At 42.6% G+C, this 24791-nt stretch overlaps 2 protein-coding genes across 6 annotated transcripts; both read left to right on the top strand.

The window, feature by feature from the left end:
- The first annotated feature begins 625 nt into the window (after positions 1-625).
- On the top strand, positions 626-15759 carry ddx3xa (DEAD-box helicase 3 X-linked a). Of its 5 annotated transcripts, XM_026296410.1 has the most exons (22): positions 626-949; positions 2053-2101; positions 2735-2782; positions 3530-3589; positions 3929-4021; positions 4120-4191; positions 6550-6723; positions 6977-7112; positions 7688-7792; positions 7880-7979; positions 8106-8241; positions 8426-8523; positions 8600-8704; positions 8799-8959; positions 9185-9329; positions 9422-9566; positions 9849-9899; positions 10656-10837; positions 11410-11527; positions 11610-11763; positions 12051-12169; positions 12707-15759. In XM_026296410.1, the coding sequence occupies exons 1-22, from the start codon at positions 905-907 to the stop codon at positions 12790-12792; spliced, it is 2382 nt and encodes a 793-aa protein (XP_026152195.1). In that variant the 5' UTR covers positions 626-904; the 3' UTR covers positions 12793-15759. The 5 variants fall into 5 exon arrangements, with proteins under 5 accessions (XP_026152195.1, XP_026152196.1, XP_026152198.1 ...); XM_026296411.1 differs by lacking the exon at positions 9849-9899; XM_026296413.1 differs by lacking the exons at positions 3929-4021; positions 4120-4191 and having other exon boundaries at positions 12707-15757.
- Positions 15760-17831: 2072 nt separating this feature from the next.
- nyx (nyctalopin) lies at positions 17832-21620 on the top strand. The gene is made up of 4 exons (XM_026296025.1): positions 17832-17853; positions 18396-18682; positions 19502-19806; positions 20625-21620. The coding sequence occupies exons 1-4, from the start codon at positions 17832-17834 to the stop codon at positions 21418-21420; spliced, it is 1410 nt and encodes a 469-aa protein (XP_026151810.1). The 3' UTR covers positions 21421-21620.
- The last annotated feature ends 3171 nt before the right edge of the window (positions 21621-24791 follow it).

The raw sequence follows: 24791 nt of genomic DNA, 5'->3' as shown, positions 1-24791 counted from the left end.
TTGTTATTGGACTACGTCCAGTTCTGTCCGGACCTGCAGTGTGAACTGAGACCATATATACACAGGTGTGTGTGTCTTCTAAACTGTGTCCAATCAGATCAGTTTGTCACAGGTGGACCGGATTAACGCAAACAAGCTCGAATACGTTTGTAAATGAAAATGCAAATTTTTGCATTTTTGAAATAAAATATATAATAAATTATATATATAATATGTTATTTAAATCATTTCCAAAAACATATTTGTCGTTGTCTAATTTTTAGTGTGGATTGGTGGGCAAAATCTGTAATTTTACCTATATTAAATATAAAATTAAATTAATACCTGCGTTTAATCTATTTTTGTGTTTCTGTGATGTTGCGTCGAATATACTCAGTGTTGCTGTGTTTTTGTTTTGCATCTAGTCGTAGTAATATTGCGCATTTCCATAGTTGCCTGCGTCACATTGTAGTCCTTGTGCAATAGCCGTGTATTTCTGGATCTGTTTGTTCATTTGTTCCATAAAACGGGTTCGTGTGTCTGCAAATCGCTGCATTTCGTATGTGTGTGTTCGGAAAGGAAACCTCGCGATATTTGTGCGGGCAGGGTTTGCAGAAGCGATATCTCGCGGTAGCTACGTGATCGGTGTCTCATTCACGGTCGAGCGTGCCGGGAGGGGGTTTCTGTTCAACAGCGCCACATTTCTCGTTTAATTTGGAAACCTGAGCGGAATTTATATTTATAACCGTCACCTTCGTTTTATTTATTTAAGCCTAACGTAACCGTGTAGCCAGCGTCATAAGTAGCCGTCGTGTTATTGTATTATTTGCTATTTGTAAGATAATTTAACGTCACAGCAGAGCCGGTCGAGCTAACAAAGAAAATCCTTTCTCTTCAGAAATAAACCCCACTACTCTCTTTAGTTATGAGTCATGTGGTCGTTGATAATCCACACGGTCTAGATCAGCAGGTAAGTGCTTTCAAGTTTGGGGGGGGGTTCTGGTTATAATACGGTGAATTTGTTTCCGTTACGTGAACGTAGTTTCGCCGGAGAAAGGGGGTTTAGCTTTGAGCTAAGCTAACGCTGCTAAAATGGAGGTCGCGATGGAGAAGATTGTGATGGCGGAGGTGCGTTGTTCCCCACAAGCTGGTTAATTGTCTGTTACCCATAAACAGACTGACTAGAACCTGGTTCAATAAGATAATGACGTGCGAATCACCCTGTGGGTTTCAGTTCTGTTAGTTGGGAACGTACAAGGTTAGCTGTCGACCCGGCCGGTATCCTGAGCTAACCCGGCTAATGCTAATGCGAATGCTAGGCCTCCTGAGCCTGAAACGTGGCGCAGGAAAAAATGTTGGCAGCGGGTTTTAGCGACCATCAAGGTCTCAGAACCGGCCTGGTCTCTGCCCAGTTAATCGTCCATGGATTAAACATTTGGCCAAGGCAGCTGACTATTTATCAGCACCTATTGTTTCACTTTTTGCCTTTTGAATTTGTCGGCATTTTCCTGTTAGGTGGTTGTTTCAAAGGCCCCGTCGGGTTTAGCTAAATTACAAGTCCCTTTAATAGTCTGATTGATGTAGGGGTTTTCTGTATTAATAAATGGACTAAATCTTTTAGAACCGTTCAGTGTTCCCTGTGGTCTTTCCTCCGGCTGGTATTGGCTATGGAAAGATCTCTTCGATTTATTTTTTCCAGGTCGATGTCTCCCAAAGTCCTGTTACCTGATGACTTTGGGAGACTTTGAAGACCTCTGAACCATCCTCTTTGTTATTTGGACTTCAAAATGTGAGAAAATGCTGGACTGTGTCTAGAGATTTGGATTATGTCTGAGGAACTGGAGCAGAAATGTCCACAGATGTACCATCGTTTTTGCTTAACTAATTAGAATGACACTTTAATCGTTATACTAGATGTTTATCATTTGCTCCAGCTATGAAGGACAACTAAACATTTTCAGTTTGACCGTTGCTGGAAATATTTCTACAGGAACAGTTGTGGGTAACTTGAGTCTTGTCTGAATGTTTGCTAAATGTTGAACCTAATTGCATTTTTAAACTGTTGTTTTGTAGCTTGCTGCCCTAGACTTGAACTCTGACGGACAAGGCGGAGGATCCGGCAGTAAGTAATAAAACAGATTTGGTCAAAGGTTTTAGTGTGAGTCTTAACAAGCCTTGCACAGTTTCTGTTTTTAATGCCATTGTGTAACACTGGTCTACAAGTTTGGGAGAATTGACGTATGAGATAAAATGTGCTAATTCTTAATGGCTAGAGTTTTCAAGATATTACATCAGTAAACCAAAACCTTTTTGTGGCACCCTTCTCATTGCTATATCACATTTTGCAGAAATGCAACATTGCACACCCCCTCCTAAATTTGAAATATTTTGATGCTGTTTTGACCTGAAGCTGTATCTTGGAAACTGGAGCCAATTAACACTCATCACTTAATTAGTGACCCAATTGTGGTAAAATTGAGCTACTTTCATTTCTGAGGCTTCCTCCTTGTAGAACAGTGTGATTGCATTTTCAACTGAGATGTATATTTTAACAAAATGAGCTGTGCAGATATTTCTTCTGTGATTGTTTGACGGTGGTTTAGCCTGACTAGTTTTACTGTGACCTCAGATTTATTCTAACAGGGCTTATTCTACCTTTTTTGTGAAAGTTCCTGTGTTCATGCTGACTTGTAAGTAATACCAGTGAATAAATGTGTCCTATTGTGTTGTGTGACGTTTTTTTCCCTCCACCCAGAGCGTTACATTCCACCTCACTTAAGGAACAAAGATGCTTCCAAAAACGGTGAGTTTGATCTGACGTTCACCCACTGAGCCACAGTCAACACAGGTTTGGCGTGTGGTGTTCTTGATGTTAAAAGCCCATCAGAGCATGGTAAAAGCAAGCACAGCTGAGGAAAATTGAGGCTTTAACCAAGCGATATTTAACATAATCTTTACCAGTCGAAACAAAGAATTCTGTTCTGCAGTGTTCATGCTACACTTCAGATCCGTCGAGTGCGTTAATTTCATTTTGCACAGAATACAAGAAACTCGTGGCAAATGGGTTTTCTTTGTCTGTGCATGATAGCTTATTTTGGCACGCGTAAAGCAGGACAAGAGGAACTGTGAAATGGCCAAAGCCTCTGATTTTTACCCCAGACTGCTCAAGTGAGAGAATGGGGCTAATTTCAGAACTGTCTGATCTACATTTTAGTAGTACTTTCCATTGGCTTTCTTTCCCCCAAGCTTATTCTGTGGCTGATGCAATGGGGACAAGAGAAGTGCTAGCTGTTTGCTGCTCTGACAAGGGGGAATGTTTTTAATCAGTACAGAATTGTGAGCATGTCTTATAGACAGGATGAGGTGGTTGAGGTAGTTAAATTTTTGTTTTTTCTGTACTTGTTCAGCCTCTTAAAGGTTTAAAGTCAGGACACTGTCCCTGGCATATTCAGATAATTTGTGCATTTAAAAAAAAACAAACTTGGAATTCTCGTACTGTGTCATTGCACACTTGACGTTTTTCTCGTTTTACTGTTTTCTTATTCCACAGCAGGAAATGCTTATTCCGCTGGTAGACAGTGCGGTTATTCAGTGGCACCAGTAAACCTCTGTAAGTCCCTTCTGTCTGCTTTTGCTGAGGGCAACTTGCGTTTCCAGATGCATGAATTAGCCATTTTTACACACCAGCAAAGCCAGTGTGAAGGGGGAGAGGGTTAGGTTAGAGCGATGCACTTCACTTAGTAGTGACCTCATAATTGATTGCTTCTCTCTGCTGGGATGCTTGCTGTCCAAATGAGGAACAGATTTTATTTGAAACAAGCATAAGCTTGTTGGGTTATTGCTTATATTTTATAGGAAATCTTCTTTCATTTGAAGCATATAATGGATTCACCACGATTTGTTTCCATTGTACATTCAAGCCCATATTTCACCTGCATTTCCCCCAAAGTTTCTTCTAAGCAGTCCCCACAACCATGGCAGGCAGAGTGTCAACAAAGACACAGAAATAGCTATACTTCAGGATGGGATGACTGTGAGATTGGTAACTATTAGTGTAAAGTCAAGCCCAACACTCATACTGCATGAGCCTGGTAATTATGGGCAAGTCTTTTTATAGCCTGCTTCCCTACTTTTGCTCAGGTTACCCAAGACTGGCCTCTCAAGAGCTTCCCTTTTACCATACCTACAGTGGGGGCTGGCGAAGCCGATGTGGTATACCTTGACCTCTACCTGCATGCCATGCCATCTGCGTGTTGGCAGTTTTAGTGTACAAAGCTGAACACAGAGGCATGACCAGTGTGTCCTCGCTTTATCATGGTCACATGAGAAAAGCAGCAGAAATCTGGGCCTAACAGTGTTTGTCAACGCTTGCAAATGAAAAGTGCTTTTTTTTTTTTTTTGATGCATGGTGATGGTGCCTTAGACTCTGCACTGCATCACTAGTGTGGCTGTCTTACTAATAAATGAGATAATTATCAGCTATGAGACCTGTACCCCTATTGCATTTCCGAACCATTTCATACCATTTAATCTATTAGCTGCAGTATTTCTTTTCCGGATGAGCTGACCTTTGTTTGTTCACTGACGTAAATCAGCCCACCTCGTTATTATTCACAAGTCTCAGTTCTTTTAAGTTCTTATAGACCATGTAGCTTTCTGTGTACTGTGCTGAGAACCTGAGTGCATGAAGGTATTTGTTCCAGTGGCAGACTGCTCCACCTCATTTGCTATTTGTTACATGACTCTGCTGGGAAGACAACCAATTGAGATCTTGGTGGTGGATTAGAAACCAGATCAGTGTTGTTTCTGTGAAAGAGCGATTTCAGGTGTTCGTGGCCTTTTCTTTGGCATTTCCAGTCGAATGATTGTTGGAACAGGTGACCTTTAGGTAGCTGCCTTGCACTCTGAATTTAATGTCCGGATTGTTTTAGGCTAGGTGAGTGTTAAAACTAATTTACACCTTTGCAATATCCAGGCTTTTGAAGTTGAGCAAGCTTAGTTAGCTCAAGGATCTCTTGACTGTGTTGATTTGCTCTGGAGTCGAGGAATGATCAAAACAAAAAAGTGGATCAAGATTTACCTGAAACATATGTGAATGTGTTGGACGGACATGTTCTCCTCTTCCAAGCAGTGTTGGACTTATGGAACCACTTCCCCCAAATCACCAAGCCGTCGTATCAGTTTTTAACCACCCTGAGCTCTGTTTTTTTTCCTTTGTCAACATTACAGCTATTGTCCATTTATCCTTTGCACTGATTTCCTGGTCAAACATCACAACCTGCATAACATATTTCCTCTGCCGTTATCGAACACATGCTGAGGTCATGTCAGTATTGTTTGGACGAGGAGAATAATTTCTTTACTGCTCCTTTCACGTTTGGTATGATGCATCACTGCAGGTGATTATTCAAGAGCAGGCATTGTGATCTGGTTGTGACTTGCCTTGTTGCAGTACTCGATACTGGAGTTGGTTTTGTTTGTTTTGGTGGTTTGATGTGAAGTCACCTTTGTTAAAAGTTAGTTTGACTTTGCTGCATGTAATGTTTTTTGTGAGATACTAGTCTGAGTGATTAAATTCTAAAGTTCTCATTTTTTTTTGTTAATTGGAAATTTTTGCTTACCAAAATATTTAAATCTCAAATTATTTCAGTACATGTGACTTGAAGGTGAAACAGTCTGAACCTAATTTTATGACCCTGTTAACTGGAAGGCACCTTTGAGATGTCCTCAATGCTCCCTGAACTCTCACAATTCATCGGCCTCAATGGGTTCCATGCTTTACTCTAAATTTAATAACTCAGATCAGTGTCGCAGAGAAAACTAGTCTGTAGCACAGAGATCAGTGTCTGTCTGTGTGAAGCATTACAAGGCTTATTTGAAGGGGGTAAAGTATTTACCTGTTGTGTTCGATCAGAGACCTAGAATCAGCCCGTTTGGCTGAACCAACTCTCCTTCAAAGCAAGACTAGAGCTGTGTGGTCGGTCTGCCCTGTTATGCTGTTGTAGCACAGCCTCAGCTACAGGCACGCCTTACTGTGGCAGCACTAACTGTCCGTTGCCCCCCCCCCCCCCCCCCCCCCCAAGCCTCATCCTCAGCCTGCACTGATAACAGTGGGGCCACCGATGGAAACGATGAGACAGCCAGTGTGCAAAGCTGGGCAGATCGTTGTGGTAAATGTTCCCATACAGGCAGACAGGGCTCGGGCAGAAAAGTCATCCTACCCTGTTTTTTGTGGTTATTTTTAAGTCACTGTTGTGTTATCATTATTTAACCTAAAACCTTTGGTTTCTTTGCCTCTATTCTTTTGTACAGATGTAGAACTTCCCTTGCTTTAATTATTTTATTTTTCTATATTAAATTTACCCATGAAAATGTTGTATCTTTCCAACATATAAGCTTTAAGTGTCGTGTCCTACCTGTCAGTTAGGCCAAACAGGTGAACAGGTCAGAGCCAATGGCTAGTGAGGGCTGAATGCAGCTGAATGTCAACTTGCTTACTGACAAATGTGCAGTGTTTACTGTCTCACTCTTATGTTATTTTTTTTCCCCCTTTTGTTTTTCCCTGTGAAGACTCACCTGGATGGGACAACGGTCGCAGCAATGGGTTAGTGAATGGTTACCACGACAACCGCACAAATGGGGGCTTCGGAGGCCGTGGACCTCCCCGTAATGACAGAGGTGGGCGTGGTGCCTACCGTGGTACCAGGGGCGGAAGTTCGTTTAATCAACCGTTGACAAGTACAGGTGGGGATTTCCTGATTATAGCTGTCTGTCCTTTTCTTACTGTTGTTACTGCACCTGAAGACTTTTACTTTGTATAAGCCTAATTGATTAGCAGTAACTTTTAAAATGAACTTAATTTATAACAAAGTAAAAAGTGAACCTAGACAACTTAAAGGAAAAGGCTGCGTTCTGCTTTAATGAGGAAGTGTTGTCTGATCACTAATTTGCAGAAAAACCTCCACAGGACTCATGGGTCTTTATTTGTTCATTGCAGCATTTGGCAACTATGACAACAAAGATGGCAACTGGGCAGGAGCTCCCAGGGATGCTGCCTACAACAGCTTTGGTGGACGCTCTGATAGGTCCAAGTCTGCGTTCTTCAATGACCGCAGTGCAGGCTCCAGGGGAAGGTGGGTGAAGTTGTAACAGTCCTCTGTGGATTCAGGGTTTCTCTGTGTTGCATTTGTTTTTAGACATTGTTAGTTGACTTCACAATAAACTTGGGAATCTGAAATAAAGATTATGCTGGGATTAAAGGTGGTATTCAGAAATGAATATGGTTATACAGAATAACATGCAGGCACTGTGTTGTTCAGACATGAAATAAATGCTTTATTTTAGGGTGCGGGGGTATTAAATGAAGTCTTAGTTCTCTTACCTGTTGTAGCATTAACAGATTAAACCTATTTGGATTTTTTCCCCCTCCCTCTTATTTGGGCACCCCTAGAAATCAATAGTAAAGTCGACTGCTGCTGCAAGTGCGTTTCTTTACATGTTAATCCACTGGTACTTCATTGCATGAATGTAAACAAAAGTAATTGTCATTTGCTCTAATTTGAGTATAGAAAGTTTCTTCCACCTAAAACTGGAAAATGAACTATTTGCATTGTCAGTGATATTTAAAGTCTGAATTCAGTGTGAGCGTTGCAAAAACCATGTTTTACCTCTGCTTCAACACTCAATGTGTGTGTGTGTATATATACAGATATGAGCGTGGGGGCTTTGCTGGTGGCGGAAATAGCCGCTGGGTGGAGGACCCTAGAGAGGATGACTGGTCCAAGCCCACTGCTCCCAATGAGCGCCTGGAACAGTAAGTCAGATTCTGCTCCCAGAATAAAACTAGCAGCCGTCTGGATCTGTTTGACTGATTTTGAACTTTGTGAAACTTCTTCTCTAGTGAGCTTTTCTCCGGAAGCAACACTGGGATAAATTTTGAGAAATACGATGATATTCCTGTGGAGGCCACTGGGAGCCTCTGCCCACCCCACATTGAAAGCGTAAGTGTATACTCAGGAGTGTGTGTGTGTTTTTATTGGTAAAACTGAAAAGGCTTTCTTTTGTCTATGTGGATTTATGTAACATCTCATTGTAAACGTACTGAGTGAGCACTTAATATCCTTTAGTTCCATGATGTGGACATGGGGGAGATTATCATGGGGAACATCAACCTGAGTCGCTACACCCGCCCCACCCCAGTCCAGAAACATGCTATCCCCATCATCAAGTCCAAGAGAGACCTGATGGCCTGCGCACAGACCGGTCAGTGTTTCTATATATTCTCAGTGTGCATTTCACTGCCTTTAAATAGAGCAGCCAGGTTTTTTTCTGGCTACTGTCTCTTCATCTAGGATCAAAGGTTGATGGATTATTCCCTGAATGTTTTTTTTTCATGCATGAAGTGATGTTTTACTTTTATTCCTAATAATGGAACTATGTCTTTTAGGCTCTGGTAAGACTGCAGCCTTCTTGCTACCAGTGCTGAGTCAGATTTACACTGAAGGACCAGGAGATGCTCTGCAGGCCTCCAAGAGCAGTGGACAGGTACTGGGGAAAGAAAATGTACAAAGATGGAGAATATCCTCCATTGCACTCGTTAATTTTTTTTTTTTCTTTACAGCCTCCTGAGAATGGAAGGTATGGCCGTCGTAAGCAGTATCCAATCTCCCTTGTCCTGGCTCCCACCAGAGAACTGGCCCTGCAGATCTATGATGAGGCGAGAAAGGTGAGCTGCCTGCATCTGACACTAAACACTTCTCTTAAATTGAGGGAATATGCATCTTGAAGCTGAACTGTTTCCTCTGTTTGCTACACTCTAGTTTGCCTATCGCTCACGAGTGCGTCCCTGTGTGGTGTATGGTGGAGCGGATATTGGCCAGCAAATCAGGGAGCTAGAGAGGGGGTGTCACCTGCTGGTGGCCACACCTGGGCGTCTGGTGGATATGATGGAGAGGGGCAAGATTGGTCTGGAATATTGCAAGTCAGTATCACACTGCTTATTGGATTTACTTTGTGTGAAATGAGAGAACACTTTTAATTAAACCCTGGAGAAATAAAGCATAGCATAGTAACTGGTATATTATCTTTTTAGTTTGTAAAATATCAGTTTCTTGTCTTAACTTTGTTTCTGTGTAGTTACTGTGGTTTGTCTTTTTAGGGCAGCATCAGTGTTGTTCATTTTCTAATTTAAAAAATGTCTCTGCAGCTACTTGGTCCTGGATGAGGCTGACCGCATGTTGGACATGGGTTTTGAGCCACAGATCAGGCGCATTGTGGAGCAAGATACAATGCCTCCTAAAGGCATCCGCCAGACCATGATGTTCAGTGCCACCTTTCCCAAGGAGATCCAGGTACGTCCTTTGGGCAGGCTAACGTATACACATAGTTAATCAGTATGGAGAATACCTGCGTACTCATCTTTGTTTTTTTTTTAAATGTGTAGATCCTGGCTCGGGACTTTTTGGAGGACTACATTTTTCTGGCAGTGGGCCGTGTTGGTTCCACTTCAGAAAATATCACCCAGAAGGTGGTTTGGGTAGAGGAATCTGATAAGAGGTCATTCCTCCTGGACCTGCTCAATGCCACAGGTGAGAAACAGCAATTGTGCTTCTTTTTTTTTCCTCCGATGAAGGTTGCCTTAGGCTCTAACCCATCATCCTGTGTTTCAGCCTGCCCCATATCAAGCTAATATTGACTTTGCTACATCTCTAACAAATGTTCATTAAAGGGGAATAATAAAACCTGATGGGGTGCACAGGTACTGACATCACTTGCCTTGTGTAAGGGAGTTTACTTCTCATGATCTTAAAGCTGTTAAAGTTGTGTACTGAGCAGCCTTACGTTTACTGGCCGGTTTGGTTTTATCTTAGTTATTCCCAGTGAGGTTCAGGAAAATGTGACAGAGGCCCCAGAGAAACCAGGTAAGTGTGAACATGGCTTCAGTCTGACCCACAAGCCAGAAACATCACATCTCACACCTCATCCCGTCCCTCTGCTCCTAAGCTGACATGCTGCCTCAGTTTTATTTTTATTTTTTTTTTAGCGCCAAATAATTTACATACTACTTTTATGCTGTTTCCATGGTAACTGGAGCAGCTCCCACTATTGAAAAGACAAACAGTATTTTATGTGATGGACAGGCTTGTGAAAACACACTAGGCTGTCATCATCCAAGGTAAAGAGCCTTCAGGAAAGGTCACCTCAGTGGAAATGTCAAACTAGATGTCTTAAGTTAGTCTGACAAATTTTAAAGTACCTGGAATGGCCTGGCCTGTCCTATCCCATCACCCCTCAGCCATTTTTTATCTCAAGCTTTTGTTCTGATAATCATTAATTTTTGGATTGTAATCTAATAGTTCAGCAACTGCTCAAACACAGTTACTCAGTTATCTCCATAACTGTGCAGATAAACTGAAGCCTTTTAGTCAATTAATGGTTGTCAGTGAATGTAAAGCTTCTTATGCAGCCCCTGTCTCCATTTCTGAGTTTTTACATTTTTGTTTTTGAGTTCCTCTTTTACTTCATGATTTTGTAATTGCCAGTTTTAAGTTCCTGCTTTTCTTTTTTTGTTCAATTATCCAACCAGTCATCAATTCATCCTCTTTTCTTTCTCCTTTCATGCTCTTTATCCTGTTCTCCCCCCTTTGTCTCCTCGTCTTTTGTTTCCGGTTGCGCAGGCAAAGACTCTTTGACTCTGGTGTTTGTGGAAACCAAGAAAGGTGCAGATGCACTGGAGAACTTTCTATACCACGAGGGCTACGCCTGCACCAGCATCCATGGAGATCGATCCCAGAGAGACCGAGAGGAGGCTCTGCATCAGTTCCGATCTGGTCGCTGCCCCATCTTGGTGGCTACAGCTGTAAGTGATCATGTTCCCTTAATCTTTGTCATTTTCATGTAGTTTTGTCCCTCTGGCCTCTCTTGGTGTTTTGAAGGTGCAGAGTGTAAACTGTCTGGACAAAATGTATAAGCATGAATAATCCAGGGCATGTACCTTTTTGTGTATGGCCATACATCAATACATTTCATTCTCACATTTTGAGGTCTACCCTGGATTGTTTCTCTCCAAGACAGATTTAATGTAGAAGTCATGTTTACAGAAAGTCTGAAAATTAAATGTTTCCATGAAAATAAAGGCTTGAGTTGAAATTGTAATTGAAGCCACTATGCACCTTATGAGAGAGTTGTATTCAAAATGTTGAGGTTGCAGCATTTCTTTGACTCCTGAAAGGGGAAAAACCTTGGAGGGAACCAGGCCAACTGGGTCAGTGAGGATTCTATGGCTTTGGCTGAACTGACACTTTGTTGGCAGAACTGAAGTTACATAATAAACGAGGCCAATTGACAGAAGGAAACTCTGCTAAGCTGTTATTCTCACCAAAGCCCCCAGTAATATTTAATGGATTTTTCTTCATCTCTTGACTTTTCCAGGTGGCTGCCAGAGGTCTGGACATCTGCAATGTGAAGCACGTCATTAACTTTGATTTGCCCAGTGACATTGAGGAGTACGTTCACCGTATTGGCCGTACGGGACGTGTGGGCAACCTTGGTATGAACTTTATCAATTGATGCCCATTACACATGAATCTATCTGTGACTGTGTAATCCTTGTCATGCTCCGTCTCATGCAGGTCTGGCCACGTCGTTCTTTAACGACAAAAACAGCAACATAACCAAAGATTTGCTGGACATTCTCTTGGAGGCCAAGCAGGAAGTTCCTTCCTGGCTTGAAAGCCTTGCCTACGAGCACCAGCACAAGAGCAACACCCGTGGACGCTCAAAGAGGTAACTCATAACGCCTACTTTAATGATCCATGTCTGTTGTTTGCTCACTCAACTAGTTTGGGCAATTTGGATGGACATATTTCATTGTTCAGGTTATTGACCAAAGGGCAAAGTGAGTTTCATTAAATGTTTATTTTGGTCCATAACCCAAAGATGTTGTGAGCAGTGACCTGCTTAAAGAGATGTTCAGTGGTTTAAATGCTTTTCAAAGAGCATCAGACTTTTAATGCTGGAAGTCTGTACTTTCAGGAAACATCTGCTTTAACAGTTTAAATGTTGTTGTCCAGGTTCTCTGGCGGTTTTGGAGCTAGAGACTATCGTCAGACGCCTGGGGGCTCTGGAAGCTACAGTGGAAACCGTGCAGGGCGTAACACTGGAGGCCATGGAGGAAGCCGTGGCTTTGGAGGTGAGGAAACCATATTTCCCCAACATTTTGTGTGCTTCATTTCATTATAAAACTGCATAACATATCCCCTAATGGAAAAACATACATGTCAGTTTGATTTCAGCTATAATCAGTCATTTTATTCTTACAAATGACACTGGAGGAAACAGTGTACTGATAAACCTTCAGCTGAGTGTCAGGACCCAACTTTCTGGTTTTGGTTCCCTGCCAGTGCTTTAGCCTGATTCTGGGCCTCAGAGTTTCAGCAGCTATAAAAAGCCAGTCCTCTACCTGCTCAGCAGCAGACAGTCAGAGACCAGCTGTGGAACGTAGTGGAGCATTTAGCAGCTAGAGAGCCAAAGGTTTCCCTCAGGAGGTGGTGGAGACCAAACCCAGAGCTCAAACTGAGGGAACACAGGTCCACATAGCTCAGCATGTTGATCTGTAGCTGAGTTTGTAAATAAACATGAGTTTGTCAGTGACAGCCTGTGCAACAACACAAGTTATGTCTTTGTCAAGTTGCTGCTCATTTGACTGATCTGACCTCGTCTTTCACAGGTGGCTTCGGTGGCAACTTCTACAGCAACGATGGCTATGGAGGAAATTACAGCCACTCTGGTAGTGTGGATTGGTGGGGCAACTAGTCACCATAGGAACAGGTTGCCATGCCAACCCAATGGAAACCACATGTTAACTTAAGCCAGACCATAACAACCCTCCCTGTGTAGCTTCACTGACACACAGTACATTACCAACCCTGGTTCTCTGCCATTCGCTTCACTCAAACAGAAGTGCAGCACGAGGCGATGGAAAGTCACCAGCACGTGCACTGCACCAGAGACAGCAGAGATTCGCACACCTCAGTGAGCATGGATGCTGACATGCATTGTCCGATAGCAACCTCGGGCTTTCATTGTTCCAAGTATTTTTGTTCTTTTTGTGAGGGGGGGGGAAAGACCCAATTGAAAAACCTGAGGATCATTTGTATGTTAATGTACTGTGCCTTTTTGAATTTAAACAGGAAATCTATGTTTTCATTTCACTAGAGGAACATGGCCAAGAGCTCTAAATTTGTTTTTACTATTGTTTTGTTTGAAAAATATTAGGAAAGGTAAAATAAGCTTGGACTTGATCAAACCTTGGCAAACACTGGGGTATTGTGGCTCCCAGAGTCATGATTCCATTTGAACTTCAAATTTATTGCAGGAACATCATGTAGCCTTTTCTATAGTCAAACAGCTTATGGAGCCATTACTTGGTCTAATACAACCTGGGCCACTCTGTGAAGCAACTATATTTTAATCTAAGGGACAAGTTACATTTGTTTTCTTTCTTTTTTTGCTCACTCTATCCTGGACAGGCTCCTTTTCATGGTTATGTAGTGTTTGAAATAACCATTCCTATTGTAATCTTAAGAACACAGAAGTCATTAAGCTCAGTGCCAACGATCGCTGAGGTTGAACCAGAATAATCGATGCTGGAACTTGTTACTCCACGTTTTTCAATTGACTTGACAGTGTTAAGGCAGCTAGTATGTTACCAAGTGCTAGCTACATTAAGTGGGCGGTGTTTTTTGTTTTATTTTTACTTGACATTTTGGGTGCAGGCGTGTGCGGAGTTGAAAAAAAGTCCGTTATTTGGTTTTTGAATTGTTTCTCTACAAATGTGTATCAACACACAAAATGCCTGCCATCTTGACAGTGAAGTTCAAAATGGCTGCATCAAGGACCACAGCATCGGGGCGGCAGAGCGTGGTGTTAGTGTTTGCTGACTCGAGCGGCAGCCACGGGGCCCACATGGTATTCTACGCTTGCAAGTGTTTTGTTTTTTGGTCAAGGAGGAAAGACACGTGAACTGAGTCGCAGGCTTAACTTAATTACAAACGTTTTCTCTTTTCAAGCTGCGTTGGAGGCATGGTTCATCTTTAAGAGACAGGCATTTGAGTGATCACTGAGGTTTATCAAACAGTGCAGAGCGGAGCAGGGTAGAGCAGCATGCCGACCACTGGGGGGAACGAGGGGCGGGGGTGGGGGGGATAGGCGTAGGGGTGTGGTTAACAGTGCACCGCCATAGTCGGTGGCTTTGGTTTCCATTGCTGCGTCGTGCAACTGTGGAAGTGGCCATAGATGTGGGAGCGTCCACTTCCTTTATGGAACATTAAAATACTGTCAGGTCCTCTGGGAGTTCATCTGCTCAGACGCGTATAAAAACCTGTGGCTTCCTTTAGCCAGCGCAGGCTTTTCCTCTCAAAGAGGAGCCCTCATCGAGAGGAGGAGAACTGGGGCGTTTCAGCTCCCGCTTTCCTCATCGGGTGTGTTGTGCCTTGAAACTTTAGTTTTTTTAAGACATTGAACTAAAAGCGGATGCACTGACAGTGTTGAGAACTTGAGATTGAATGGTGCTACTTGATTTAGCTACGTAGGCCCTTGTATGTCGTGCCCATCAAGTTTTACAAGAGTTCTTTTATTGCACATCTAGAGTTTTATATAGGTGTCTTGGATATGTCTTTAAGCTTCCAAATATGTGTGTGAGGAGATTGTGGAAAACGCAGCTTGTTTACAAAGGGGAAGGGTTCTCAACTTTAAACCAGGATTTATTTGGGACCAGGGGATTTAGCAGTTGGGGGAATTTAGCCATTTGCACAGATTTCTAGATTCTACTTTTGCTGCTAGTTTTGTGTAATTTATTAAGCATTTTTGACAAATATTTATTTTTGTAAGCCTCAAAGTGATTCTTTGAAAGTTTCAGACACTTGACCAAAAGACAGTACAAAAAACACTGGCACTTGAATGTTGAATGTCACCTGTATGCGTGAAATTTATATATTTCGGGGTAGTGTGAGCTTTTTAATGTTTAAGATACATTGGACTCGGTAAATAATATCCACAGCTGTTTCAGGGCCTCCTCAGGGCCAGTCGTCTCTAAGATTATACTAATTGGTCAGCAAAATTTGAAATGGAATTGAACAAACATGCCAAGGTTTGGAATAAAGCTGTCAGAGCAAATAAATTTCCTAAGCATATCAGTGCAGAAGTGTTCAGATTCTCCAATTGTGTGCATTATCGATTCTTTAATTTGACCTGATGATTTTCTCCAGTGAATGTCTGGCACATGGCAATCCTTAAAGAAACAAACATGTGGTTTATTCTCATTGTTGTATTTGCATATAAGAAGCCTCTGGAGTTCTCCTTGGATATGGAGCAGGTCTGCAGCATTGATTTGACAAAGCTGCTGTTTGGAATGAACAGCAGGTTCTGTGTGTGTTGCTGCAGGCAGAACTAGAGACTTGTTCCACGTTCTCCAGAGAACCCCAGGGCTCTTTAGATGTAGGCTTTGCTTTCTGTATTAGCTAATAGGCTCCTGCACTGCATGGGGAAATACTCAGCTGTGCAATTGTATGATTTTACCAAAATAAAATGTTTGAATGCAAATATCTGGAAAATCGAGCATGTTTCATGAAGACTTGTGTACTGTAGTTGTGCTGAGAAATCCTGTAGCAAGTGGCCCGTTGCCGTGTGTGGATACTGGGTGAGTGGGCTGAAACTCAAATTGGTATCCATTGGACGGGCTTCATTTGTTTTGACAAAATATAAAGACTTCATTTGTAAATTCAACTGTGTCAGTTGTGTTATTTTCGCAGACCTGTGCTCGTCAGTGCTGGGACAGCCCTGTTGAAGAACTGACGGGAGGACACGCGTCAGTCGTATCTCTGTTCAACCAAGAAAAGTACTTGTAGTGCAGCGAACCTTAACCACACATTCGGGCTGATGTTCCATCTGCTTCAGTGTTACTACAGTTTCTAGGCCTGCAGGCTGTTTGCCCTTCACTGTGCACTTAGTCAGGTGATGTGCCAGAAATATCTTGGCTGGTTTAGAAAACCACCATGAGACGGTTTAAACAGGGGTCACCAACCCTCATCCTGCAGATTTACTTCCCTTCGAGCTTCTGATTGGCTGAACACACCTGATCCAGGTAATCGGCCATGAGCTGTCGACCCCTGGTTTAAACAGAAATGTAAAATGCACACTAAGGAAAGAAGGTGCTGCAAAGGTATGATTTGGTTTCATGTGAGGGTGTGCTCAATATTGAACATACTATATATGTAATGCATTGGTGTGCATGTATTTTGCAGCTGGTAAATGCAAGAAGAAAAATCCTTTCAGCCTCATGTAACAATCTTTTTGAAGACCTTCCTGTAAGAGCTAAAGCTGTTACTACAGCAGATTAATAAAGCGTTTGATTTTAGAACGAGCTCATGAACAATCATGTGTGTAATGTGTTGCAGGCAGCCAGACCAGGTGACCTAAAAAAAACCAGATGACCCAGATCCAGCGCTATGTCACACCGATGGCGTCTCGTCTCTTCATTTAACATTTTTTTATGAGACTTTCTGGTGACATGAGGGTAAAATGATCATTTATCTAAAAAAACAGAGCTGACCTGATTTTGTTGGAGCTTTTTAGGCAGAGAAAAGACCAAACAGTGGTTACATAGCCCTCATCCTGCAGGGATAACCATGTTTACCCCAGTTTCAGGAAGGTTTTTCATGTTACTCATGAAAGGTCACATGCTCTCTAATGTGCTGAGACGGTTTCATAACCGCTGAGCCACTCACACCCATTAAAACCCTGGTGAATAATTTCTGATTTAAATGAATGAAGAGAGGCTCAGAATGAAATTAGTGAGACTAAAGAAATAAAGTGAGACACCAAATCTCTGCAAATCTTTGCCTCCATGCTTCACTCAGCTCATCCTCAGCCCTCTGGAGGAAGGTCTGTATCTTATTTAACAAACTGTACCGATCACCTGTCCCCTCAGGTCACATTGCTGCAGCCCTGCTGATCCTCTGATCCATTCAGCATCTGCACTTCTGATAACTAACCACACATTCATGCTGTGTGTGTGTGTGTGTCTTGGTGTAAGTTACTGCCCTGCCTCAGTAGTGTGGTCTGAGAGGTTCTCTTTGCTTCTGTAATCCTGCCCAACCGCCCATCTCCATCCATCCCTCCATCCATCCCTCCATCCTGGGGATTTGACTGCCATTAAGAGATGGCTTTTTGATGTGTGTGTGTGTGTGTGTGTGTGTGTAGGGGAGGATGAAGTGTAAAAGCACAACCACACACACTTCAGCAGCAGAGCAGCTGGGTGAACTGGCTCAGTTGCGCCGTGGGCAGCATGGACACAAGAAGCTGTCTGGACTGTGAGTCCTAACACACATGGATGCAGCTCTCTGCAAAGATCTACAGGTATGTTGCTCCTTTTCCTTTTACCTGAGTTTCTGGTAGTTGGTTTGTTTCTGTTTGTCCTTGGAGCCTCTCAATGACGTCACTGAACAGTTGGTCATGACAAAGACACAAAAAATACCATAATAAGACATAAAACTACTAGGAGACAAAGAAAAGAGAAAACAAACTGCTATAGAGACAAAAATTGACTAAAAGGGGCTTTAAATTTCTATGAAGAGACACTAAGAGACTATAGAGAGTCTCAGTCAGTCTCAGTCAGCCTGTTGTTGTGACGCAGTGTGTTCCCATTATAACCAGTTAAAGCCTTGAACCTCAGTCCTGGCTCAGTCAGGTATTAATGGAATCTGTGACAGTTCTTCTTAAATGCTGCTGTGCTCTGTTTGTGCTGTTTCAGGCTCCTGTTAATCCTGGTATGTCCCAGATGAGACGCCACAGTAATGACTGTCATCACTTTCACCGGTCAGTGTCAATCCCTTCACTCTCTGCCCAGCTGGAAAAATGCTCTCATACCATTTTCTGTCTTCTCTTTCCTCACTCCAGAAACACCTCGTCATTTCTCTGCACCTTAATGGAAAGTTGTTGTTTTTTTTTTCCTGCAAACCAGCCAGAAATTTGCTTTTGCCTCCTTCGACAGAGACCGATCAGGCTAAACTGGGACAAACCAGTTAACGTGACCCAAACATCAAATCAGTCTCTTCATTGCTGAACTGATCTTTTCTTTTTGACTCATGTTGACATGTTTTTTTTAGATTTCTGCAGATTCTTAGTTTCTGGCTCAACAAAACCACTGACATTAAACTGACTGAAAAAACAAGATTTGAACTTGACTCTCCTGTGTGTGTTTTTGAGACATCACTGTGGATTTTTATTGCAGCAAATTTGCTGTATCAGTGCATTTTAACACGTTTTCTTGTCACGTCGGTCGTCATTCTTGAGTGTAGACGTGTCCGCCTCTTTCCCAGACTGACCGCACTGTCGTTTTCCCTCTGTCGTCCTTTCAGTCTCAGTGCTGTGGCTGCTGCCTCAGGCGGTGTCGGCGCGCTGGCCGTGCGCTCGGGCCTGTCCGCCGTCCTGCTCCTGCACTCAGGAGAAGAGCTGCAGCGTGCTGTGTGACCGCTCCAGCCTGGCGGAGCTGCCCAGAGAGTTTCCCTGCGAGGCCGTCGCAATCAACCTGGAGAAGAACAGACTCAAGTTCCTGTCTGAAAGGGCCTTCGGGACCCTGCCCTCGCTCAGGTCTCTGTCTCTGGACCACAACAACATCTCCTTCATTACACCTGGAGCATTCAAGGTCTGCTCAGATTTTTTCTGAAAGAGAAACAGAAATAATGTAAAAGTAGAAAAATGCTCTTGTTCTGATGCATTAATGTATAAGATGAGTTTTAGTTCTATATTTAGTTTAGATGAACACATATTTAATCACGTTGGAAACCACTGGTTACTTTCTTTATGGATCTGCTACTTGTTTGATCAACCCATTAGTTGGAAAATAGCCTAATTTTGCAATTACCCAGAGGTCAAAGTGACTTCTTCAAATGTTTGTCCAAGCCTCATGGTCCAGAAACTATTAAAAACACAGCAGGGAGCCACAGCTCTGACCTGGCTCACATGGCTCTTCCTCACCAACAATGGGAGGCCCGTCTTTTTCCAAAAACCAGTTCCAGTCGTTACTGTGAGCAAAGAGAAGCTGGAGGAGCAGCAGAACCAGAGACCAGTGGACTCATGGTTCCTTCAGAGACTGTAAACGGTGACGGCCGTTCTCAGCGTCTGGAACTGGTTTTTGGAAAAAGACGGGCCTCCTATTGTTGGTGAGGAAGAACCATGTGAGCCAGTGCAGCAGTCTGGCTCCCTGCTGGGTTTTTAATAGTTTTTGGACAACAATGGAGGTCTACGGCACAGACCCATAAGCTGAACCAGGTTCTGGACTCACACACGTTATTACGCTGACGACACCACATTAATTGGTGCCGTCAGTCTCTGGATGGGATGTGGACTCACACACACTGAATCACCAGCTGGTTCCTTTGAGTAGAGTACACTGCTGAGTAGCTGGTGAGAGTCCTTGTTCTAACCTGCATATCTAACACCAAACCGAACCTTGGTCCTGCAGGGCCTGCCCAACTTGGTGGACCTGAAAATGGCACACAACGAGTACATCAGCTACCTGCACACACGAACGTTCACGGGGCTGAAGAAGCTGGTACGTCTGGACTTGTCAGACTGTAACCTCTTCAACATCCCAGACCGCATCTTCATCGAGCAAACGGCCCTGAAGGAGCTGCTCTGCTTCCAGAACAACTTCAGGAGGATCCCTGGAGCCATCAGAGGCATGGAGAACCTGACTCACATCTACCTAGAGAGGAACAAGATAGAGGCGGTGGCCTACAACTCCCTGCTGGGCCTGGGGAGTCTCAGGCAAGTCCCAGGATGGAAGTAGCTCTGGTAGAACTGACTCACCTTGTGACCAGTGATCACAGCAACAGGCCAGAGCCTGTTTGTTATTCTCATTTTATTATAATATGTTTTCTGAGTGGAAACGTGTGTTTGTACAATATTTCTTCATCCAAACACAGATTCATTATAACGAGTCATTAAAGTACAGCTTTATTATTATTATCAATATATTATCTTCTAAAATTAAAAATTTGTCTGCAATGATCTTCATGACCAGAGTTTTTGCTGTGATGAGATTTAGATGGGCACCTCCAAATAAAGTAATACGCACTTCTTTTTTTTTGAAAAGCAGAAGAAGAAGTGAAACTACATGTGCGACTTGTTTGTGCAGACACACAGCACATGGATTTGGTTGCTTCACTCTGCAGTGGTTTTTATTTTGAGGTTGTAAAATATTTTTGAACACTTGCTTTTCCCTTTTGTATGTTTTGGTAGATACAACATTTCTCCTTTTGATGGATGAAACTTATTTCTACTATAGAATAATCTGTAGTTCACAGATTATAAAAACATCATGTCTTTTCAAATACCCAAAGCTAAAGGAAATTCAGTTTACTGTAAATGTCAATTTGCTGTTTTCCTTTGTTGGTTTGAAAAATGACAGAAGCAGCAAAGTGTTTGTCACATAAATCACAGATTTTATGTTTGTGAACCAACAAATTGTGGTTTTGGGCGCACTTCACCTTCGCATGCTGCTTTATGACGCCTGATGTAAGTCACAGTAAGAAAGTTTTATTTTGAAAATCTCACATGTAATGTCCACCTTATCTTTTTTTCAGATACCTAAACCTCCAGGAGAACCGCATCAACGTGATCCATGACCAGGCCTTCCAGGACCTGGTGCAGCTGGAGAATTTCTACCTTAATGACAACCTGCTGTCTGACCTGCCCCGACTCGCCTTTAAGGGCCTCAGCCGCCTCAAGATGCTCAATCTTGGGGGGAACCAGCTGACCAATGTGTCCAAGACCTGGTTCAGTGATCTGGTGGAGCTGGAGATCCTGTACCTGGACAGAAACCAGCTAGTATACATTGAGGAAGGCTCTTTTGAGAACCTGACCAGCCTCATCACGCTCCACCTGAACAGCAACAACCTCACCACCCTTCCCTTCCCTGTTTTCCGGCCCATCTACTTTCTGGGCCGCCTGTACGTCTTCAGAAACCCCTGGGACTGTGACTGCTCCCTGCAGTGGCTGAAGGAGTGGATGGAAAACTACAAGCTGGTGCGGGATATCCCCTGCGCCTCACCCTCATCTGTGGCGGGGCTGGATCTGAGCGAGGTGGTCTTTGCCAGGGTCAGCGGGATGTGTGTGGACCCTGCTGAGCTGAACCTGACCACAGCCTCCTCAGAGGTCGTCTCCACCACTGAGAACCGCTTCAACAGCCTCATTTCCAAGCTGCTCCAGCAGGAGCTCAGGGAAGAGATGGGGAACGGTACAGAGAGTCTCCGCAACGGGACCCTGCTGGAGCCGGAGGACGGGCAGCTGCCAGCAGGGGTGGGGGGGCAACGGGCCCAGGCCAGCCAGTCACTTTTCTGTTTCGTTGTGGGCTGGCTTGTCTGTCTTCATTGCACATGAAAACTACGGAGATGGGTTTGTTTTCTATACCAGACAAAGTTGCTTTTCAGGCTGCTGATGAGAGCAAATCTATTTTTACGTAGCTAGGCAAATAGCAAGGAGCGGCCCTCCTTGCATGTGTGGTCTGCCCTGGCACGTGTCACATCTGGGAATGTTTTTCCTGTAGAAGTGGAAAACTTTCAGGTGTCCTCACCAAGTAGTCTGGTTTATTAAGGGACTTCAGCTTTGCCAAAGCTACAGTCAGGTGTAGGTTTCAAACTGTGGACTCCTGTGGCGACGTGGTCAACCTCCAGCATTCGTTGCATAATTCTCATTATTAATTACTATTATGTAATATTCATTACATGGTCTGTGAAGAGTGCTTTTATGTATTTCCATTCACATCTACTGTATGTGTAAGGGAGATAAGAGCTCCTAAACAGATGTCGTTTCTGTTCATTCAAGTCGAGATGTAAGTTCTGCAGCTTTTCCATAAATGCATTAATCTTCTTTCTGCATGCAGCTCAGTGTTGGTGCTGCCTGTGCATGGTCAAACATAACGCATGGACACGATCTGGACATGATCTCTTGTTTACAGGGGGTCAGGTGGGGCAGGATGTGGATGGGAGCGGGAATGGAGCAGCTTTCAGGTACATTAAATGGACAGTTCTTGATTTGCAGATGTTCTGTGTACTTCAGAGTTTATATATATTCTCTGCTGTAGCTGAAAAACAAAATCCCTGTTTTAAGCGTGTTCGGTGTACAGTAAGTGGTGTTATTAGCCATTATTAAAAAAATGGCTGTTGGACTATTGACTCGTCTACTCAGTGACGATGAAAGAATCTTTTATTCCGTGATAAATATTCCAGTTGTTCTGTAGGGAAATTGTATTATTTAATGTTATTTTCTAATAGGTTCCTATGAATTTTCCTGGAAAGAGCTATATAATTTTGTAATAGTTACAGTGACAATGTTCAGACTTTTACTTTATTATGGTTATATCTAGAAGAATTTCCTTGTAAGGAGAAGAAAAAAATGTACATCTGGTGGAATCAAATTAAATACAATTTACTTTATTACTGTACTCTCTTAAGTACAATTGTGAAGTACTTTTACTGTATTTGGGGGTTTTCTTTAATACCAGTTCTGTTTCACAACATTTCAGAGGAACTCAAATGTGAAGTGTGACCACACAGCCTTATATTTTTAATTTCATTGTGTTTTAGGGTATAATTATCTCTTACGTGCGTCATGAACAGGTTGACACATTATAACCGCTGAACTCGCCGGAGAATCCTCACATTTTAAGGTTTTTCTTCAGTTTCAAAATACTTTGTGTGTAGTCATCAGCACGTCCAATGATATGTAGCAAAGAGGAAGTACAAATGGCAAATTCGGCACTTTTATTTTTTCCATAACGAAGGTCTAGACCACAATGGCACTGAATTTATTGTAATATTATACTTCTCCTTTTCATCAACTAATATTTATATAAACTTTAAAAGCAACATCACCCAAAGGACTATATAGGAAAAATTATTGGGATATTTAAGTTTAAATTGTATATTTATTATTGTATATTAAAAATGTGGGTATTTAAGTTTATATTCTGTTTGTTTGTGAGGTCAAGTGCGTCCAGACGAAGCAGGTGCAGCTCGGATTAAAACCATGTCGGAGTCAGTGAAGTTTGGTGACAGCTGTCTGTTGATTCGTCAGTGAGCAGGTTAAACACTGACTCTGGTTTATCACGACTGTTACAGTTTTAAGCAAAACTAAAACAGAAAAACTAAAACACGTTGTTGAGATTGCTAACGACGTTAGCTAACACTATGAGCTAATGCTATGAGCTAACGGTCAAGCTAGCGTTAGCGTTAGTTGTGGTGGAAAACGACACAACTATGGACGGAAACTGGATATTTATTGCCCCATAAAGAAGGAGAAAGAACAACCATTGTCTTCAAACATGTAAGTTAATATTTTCTGTTTTGTTTGCTCTGTTTTGTTTGCGCTGGTTACTGATTAGCTGTTAGCTGTTGTGGCTAGCTAACGCTAACGCTAGCCATGTTGCATATGTCGGTTAATCGTAAATGTGCAGTTTTTCTGACACTAAAGTTGTTGTTGTGGTTTTAATAGTTTGACTTTTGTCGGTTAAATATAAATTTACTGTTTTTATGGACACGGTAAAGTTGTTGTCAGCATCATTAGCACGTTGTTTTCTCTGTCGTTAGCTTAGCGGTATGTGGTCAAGTACAAGTTTGAAGTACTTGTACTTTATTTATTTCCATTTTCTGCCACTTCGTGCTTCTACACCTACATTTTTTACTGCATTTGTTTGACACGTGTAGCTGCTTTAGAAATAAGAAATGTTTGTTTGTGAGAGGTTTATAAAATGTTTTATTATAAACTGAACTACCCAGTAGTGTATATTCTGTTCATACAGTGTAGTTGGTGAGCGATTAGCTAGTTCAGAAAATTATATATAATATAAATGCCAAATATTTCATACGTACAGCTTTTTAAATGTAAAGGTTTTTCCTTTTATATGACACTTGTATTTACTATTTGCTTTTCCAGTTTGAGTAGTTAATTTAAGTAAGAGCTTGGTGTCAAAAATGATCCAATATTTCATGTCCTCCTGCCCCCCCCTCTTTAAAATCCATTCTAGTGGTTTTTAAAATGAGCCAGTTTGGATTTAAGGCAGCAGCTGGTTCTTGATGAGACAGATCAATGAAAATGATTAACTGCAGCCATAAACAAGTTGATCAGACATCAGGTTCCATCCATCCATCATCTATACCCTCTTAGTCCTAACCAGGGTCTCAGGGATCTGCTGGGGCCTATCCCAGGTCTCTTTGGGCAGGTCCATCAGGTCATTGCTACATATTCCCATTATAGTAACCTCAGGTGTCTTTGTGTACTTTTACATTTCTCATTGTTGTCTTTAAAGACTACCTACCAATGAAAACTACAGTACCTGCCTGTTTAATGCATGTGGCTGTTTTAGTCTAGCACCTCCTTTTAAGGTGACGTGTCTGTTTTTTATTCTGAGATTTAAAATCCATAAAAACAAACCTGCCCTGTGATGGACTGGTGACCTGTCCAGGGTGGACCCCTGCCTTTCACCCAAAGAGAGCTGGGATAGGCTCCAGCAGATCCCTGGGACCCTGGTTAGGACTAAGGGGGTCTAGATGATGGATGGAAAAACAAAGCTGTCCTCCTGTTTTGCAGGTTGCAGCTGTCAGATTACACAACAGTAAAACACTGTTCAGGCTGCCCTTTGATTGAAATCATGAAATGCAGCTCTGACAGAGGTCGGCTGAGAGCACATATTCACCTGACAGTGTCACGGCCTACACTCTGAATACTAATCCATTTGAAAGTCTGTTTTAGGG

This window comes from Mastacembelus armatus, chromosome 21 (genome assembly GCF_900324485.2).
Source record: "Mastacembelus armatus chromosome 21, fMasArm1.2, whole genome shotgun sequence".
NCBI lineage: Eukaryota > Metazoa > Chordata > Actinopteri > Synbranchiformes > Mastacembelidae > Mastacembelus > Mastacembelus armatus.
The sequence above is the reverse complement of the archived record's forward strand: the minus strand, read 5'-3'. Positions and strand labels throughout refer to the sequence as shown.

Bases quoted from the DNA above. Each gene is read 5' to 3' on its own strand.
- ddx3xa (XM_026296410.1), top strand. From the start codon at position 905: ATGAGTCATGTGGTCGTTGATAATCCACACGGTCTAGATCAGCAG. The intron at 7,113-7,687 runs GTGGGTGAAGTT...GTATATATACAG, and splicing joins AGTGCAGGCTCCAGGGGAAG to ATATGAGCGTGGGGGCTTTG. The intron at 8,960-9,184 runs GTCAGTATCACA...ATGTCTCTGCAG, and splicing joins ATTGGTCTGGAATATTGCAA to CTACTTGGTCCTGGATGAGG.
- nyx (XM_026296025.1), top strand. From the start codon at position 17,832: ATGACTGTCATCACTTTCACCG. The intron at 17,854-18,395 runs GTCAGTGTCAAT...TCGTCCTTTCAG, and splicing joins GACTGTCATCACTTTCACCG to TCTCAGTGCTGTGGCTGCTG. The intron at 18,683-19,501 runs GTCTGCTCAGAT...TTGGTCCTGCAG, and splicing joins TTACACCTGGAGCATTCAAG to GGCCTGCCCAACTTGGTGGA.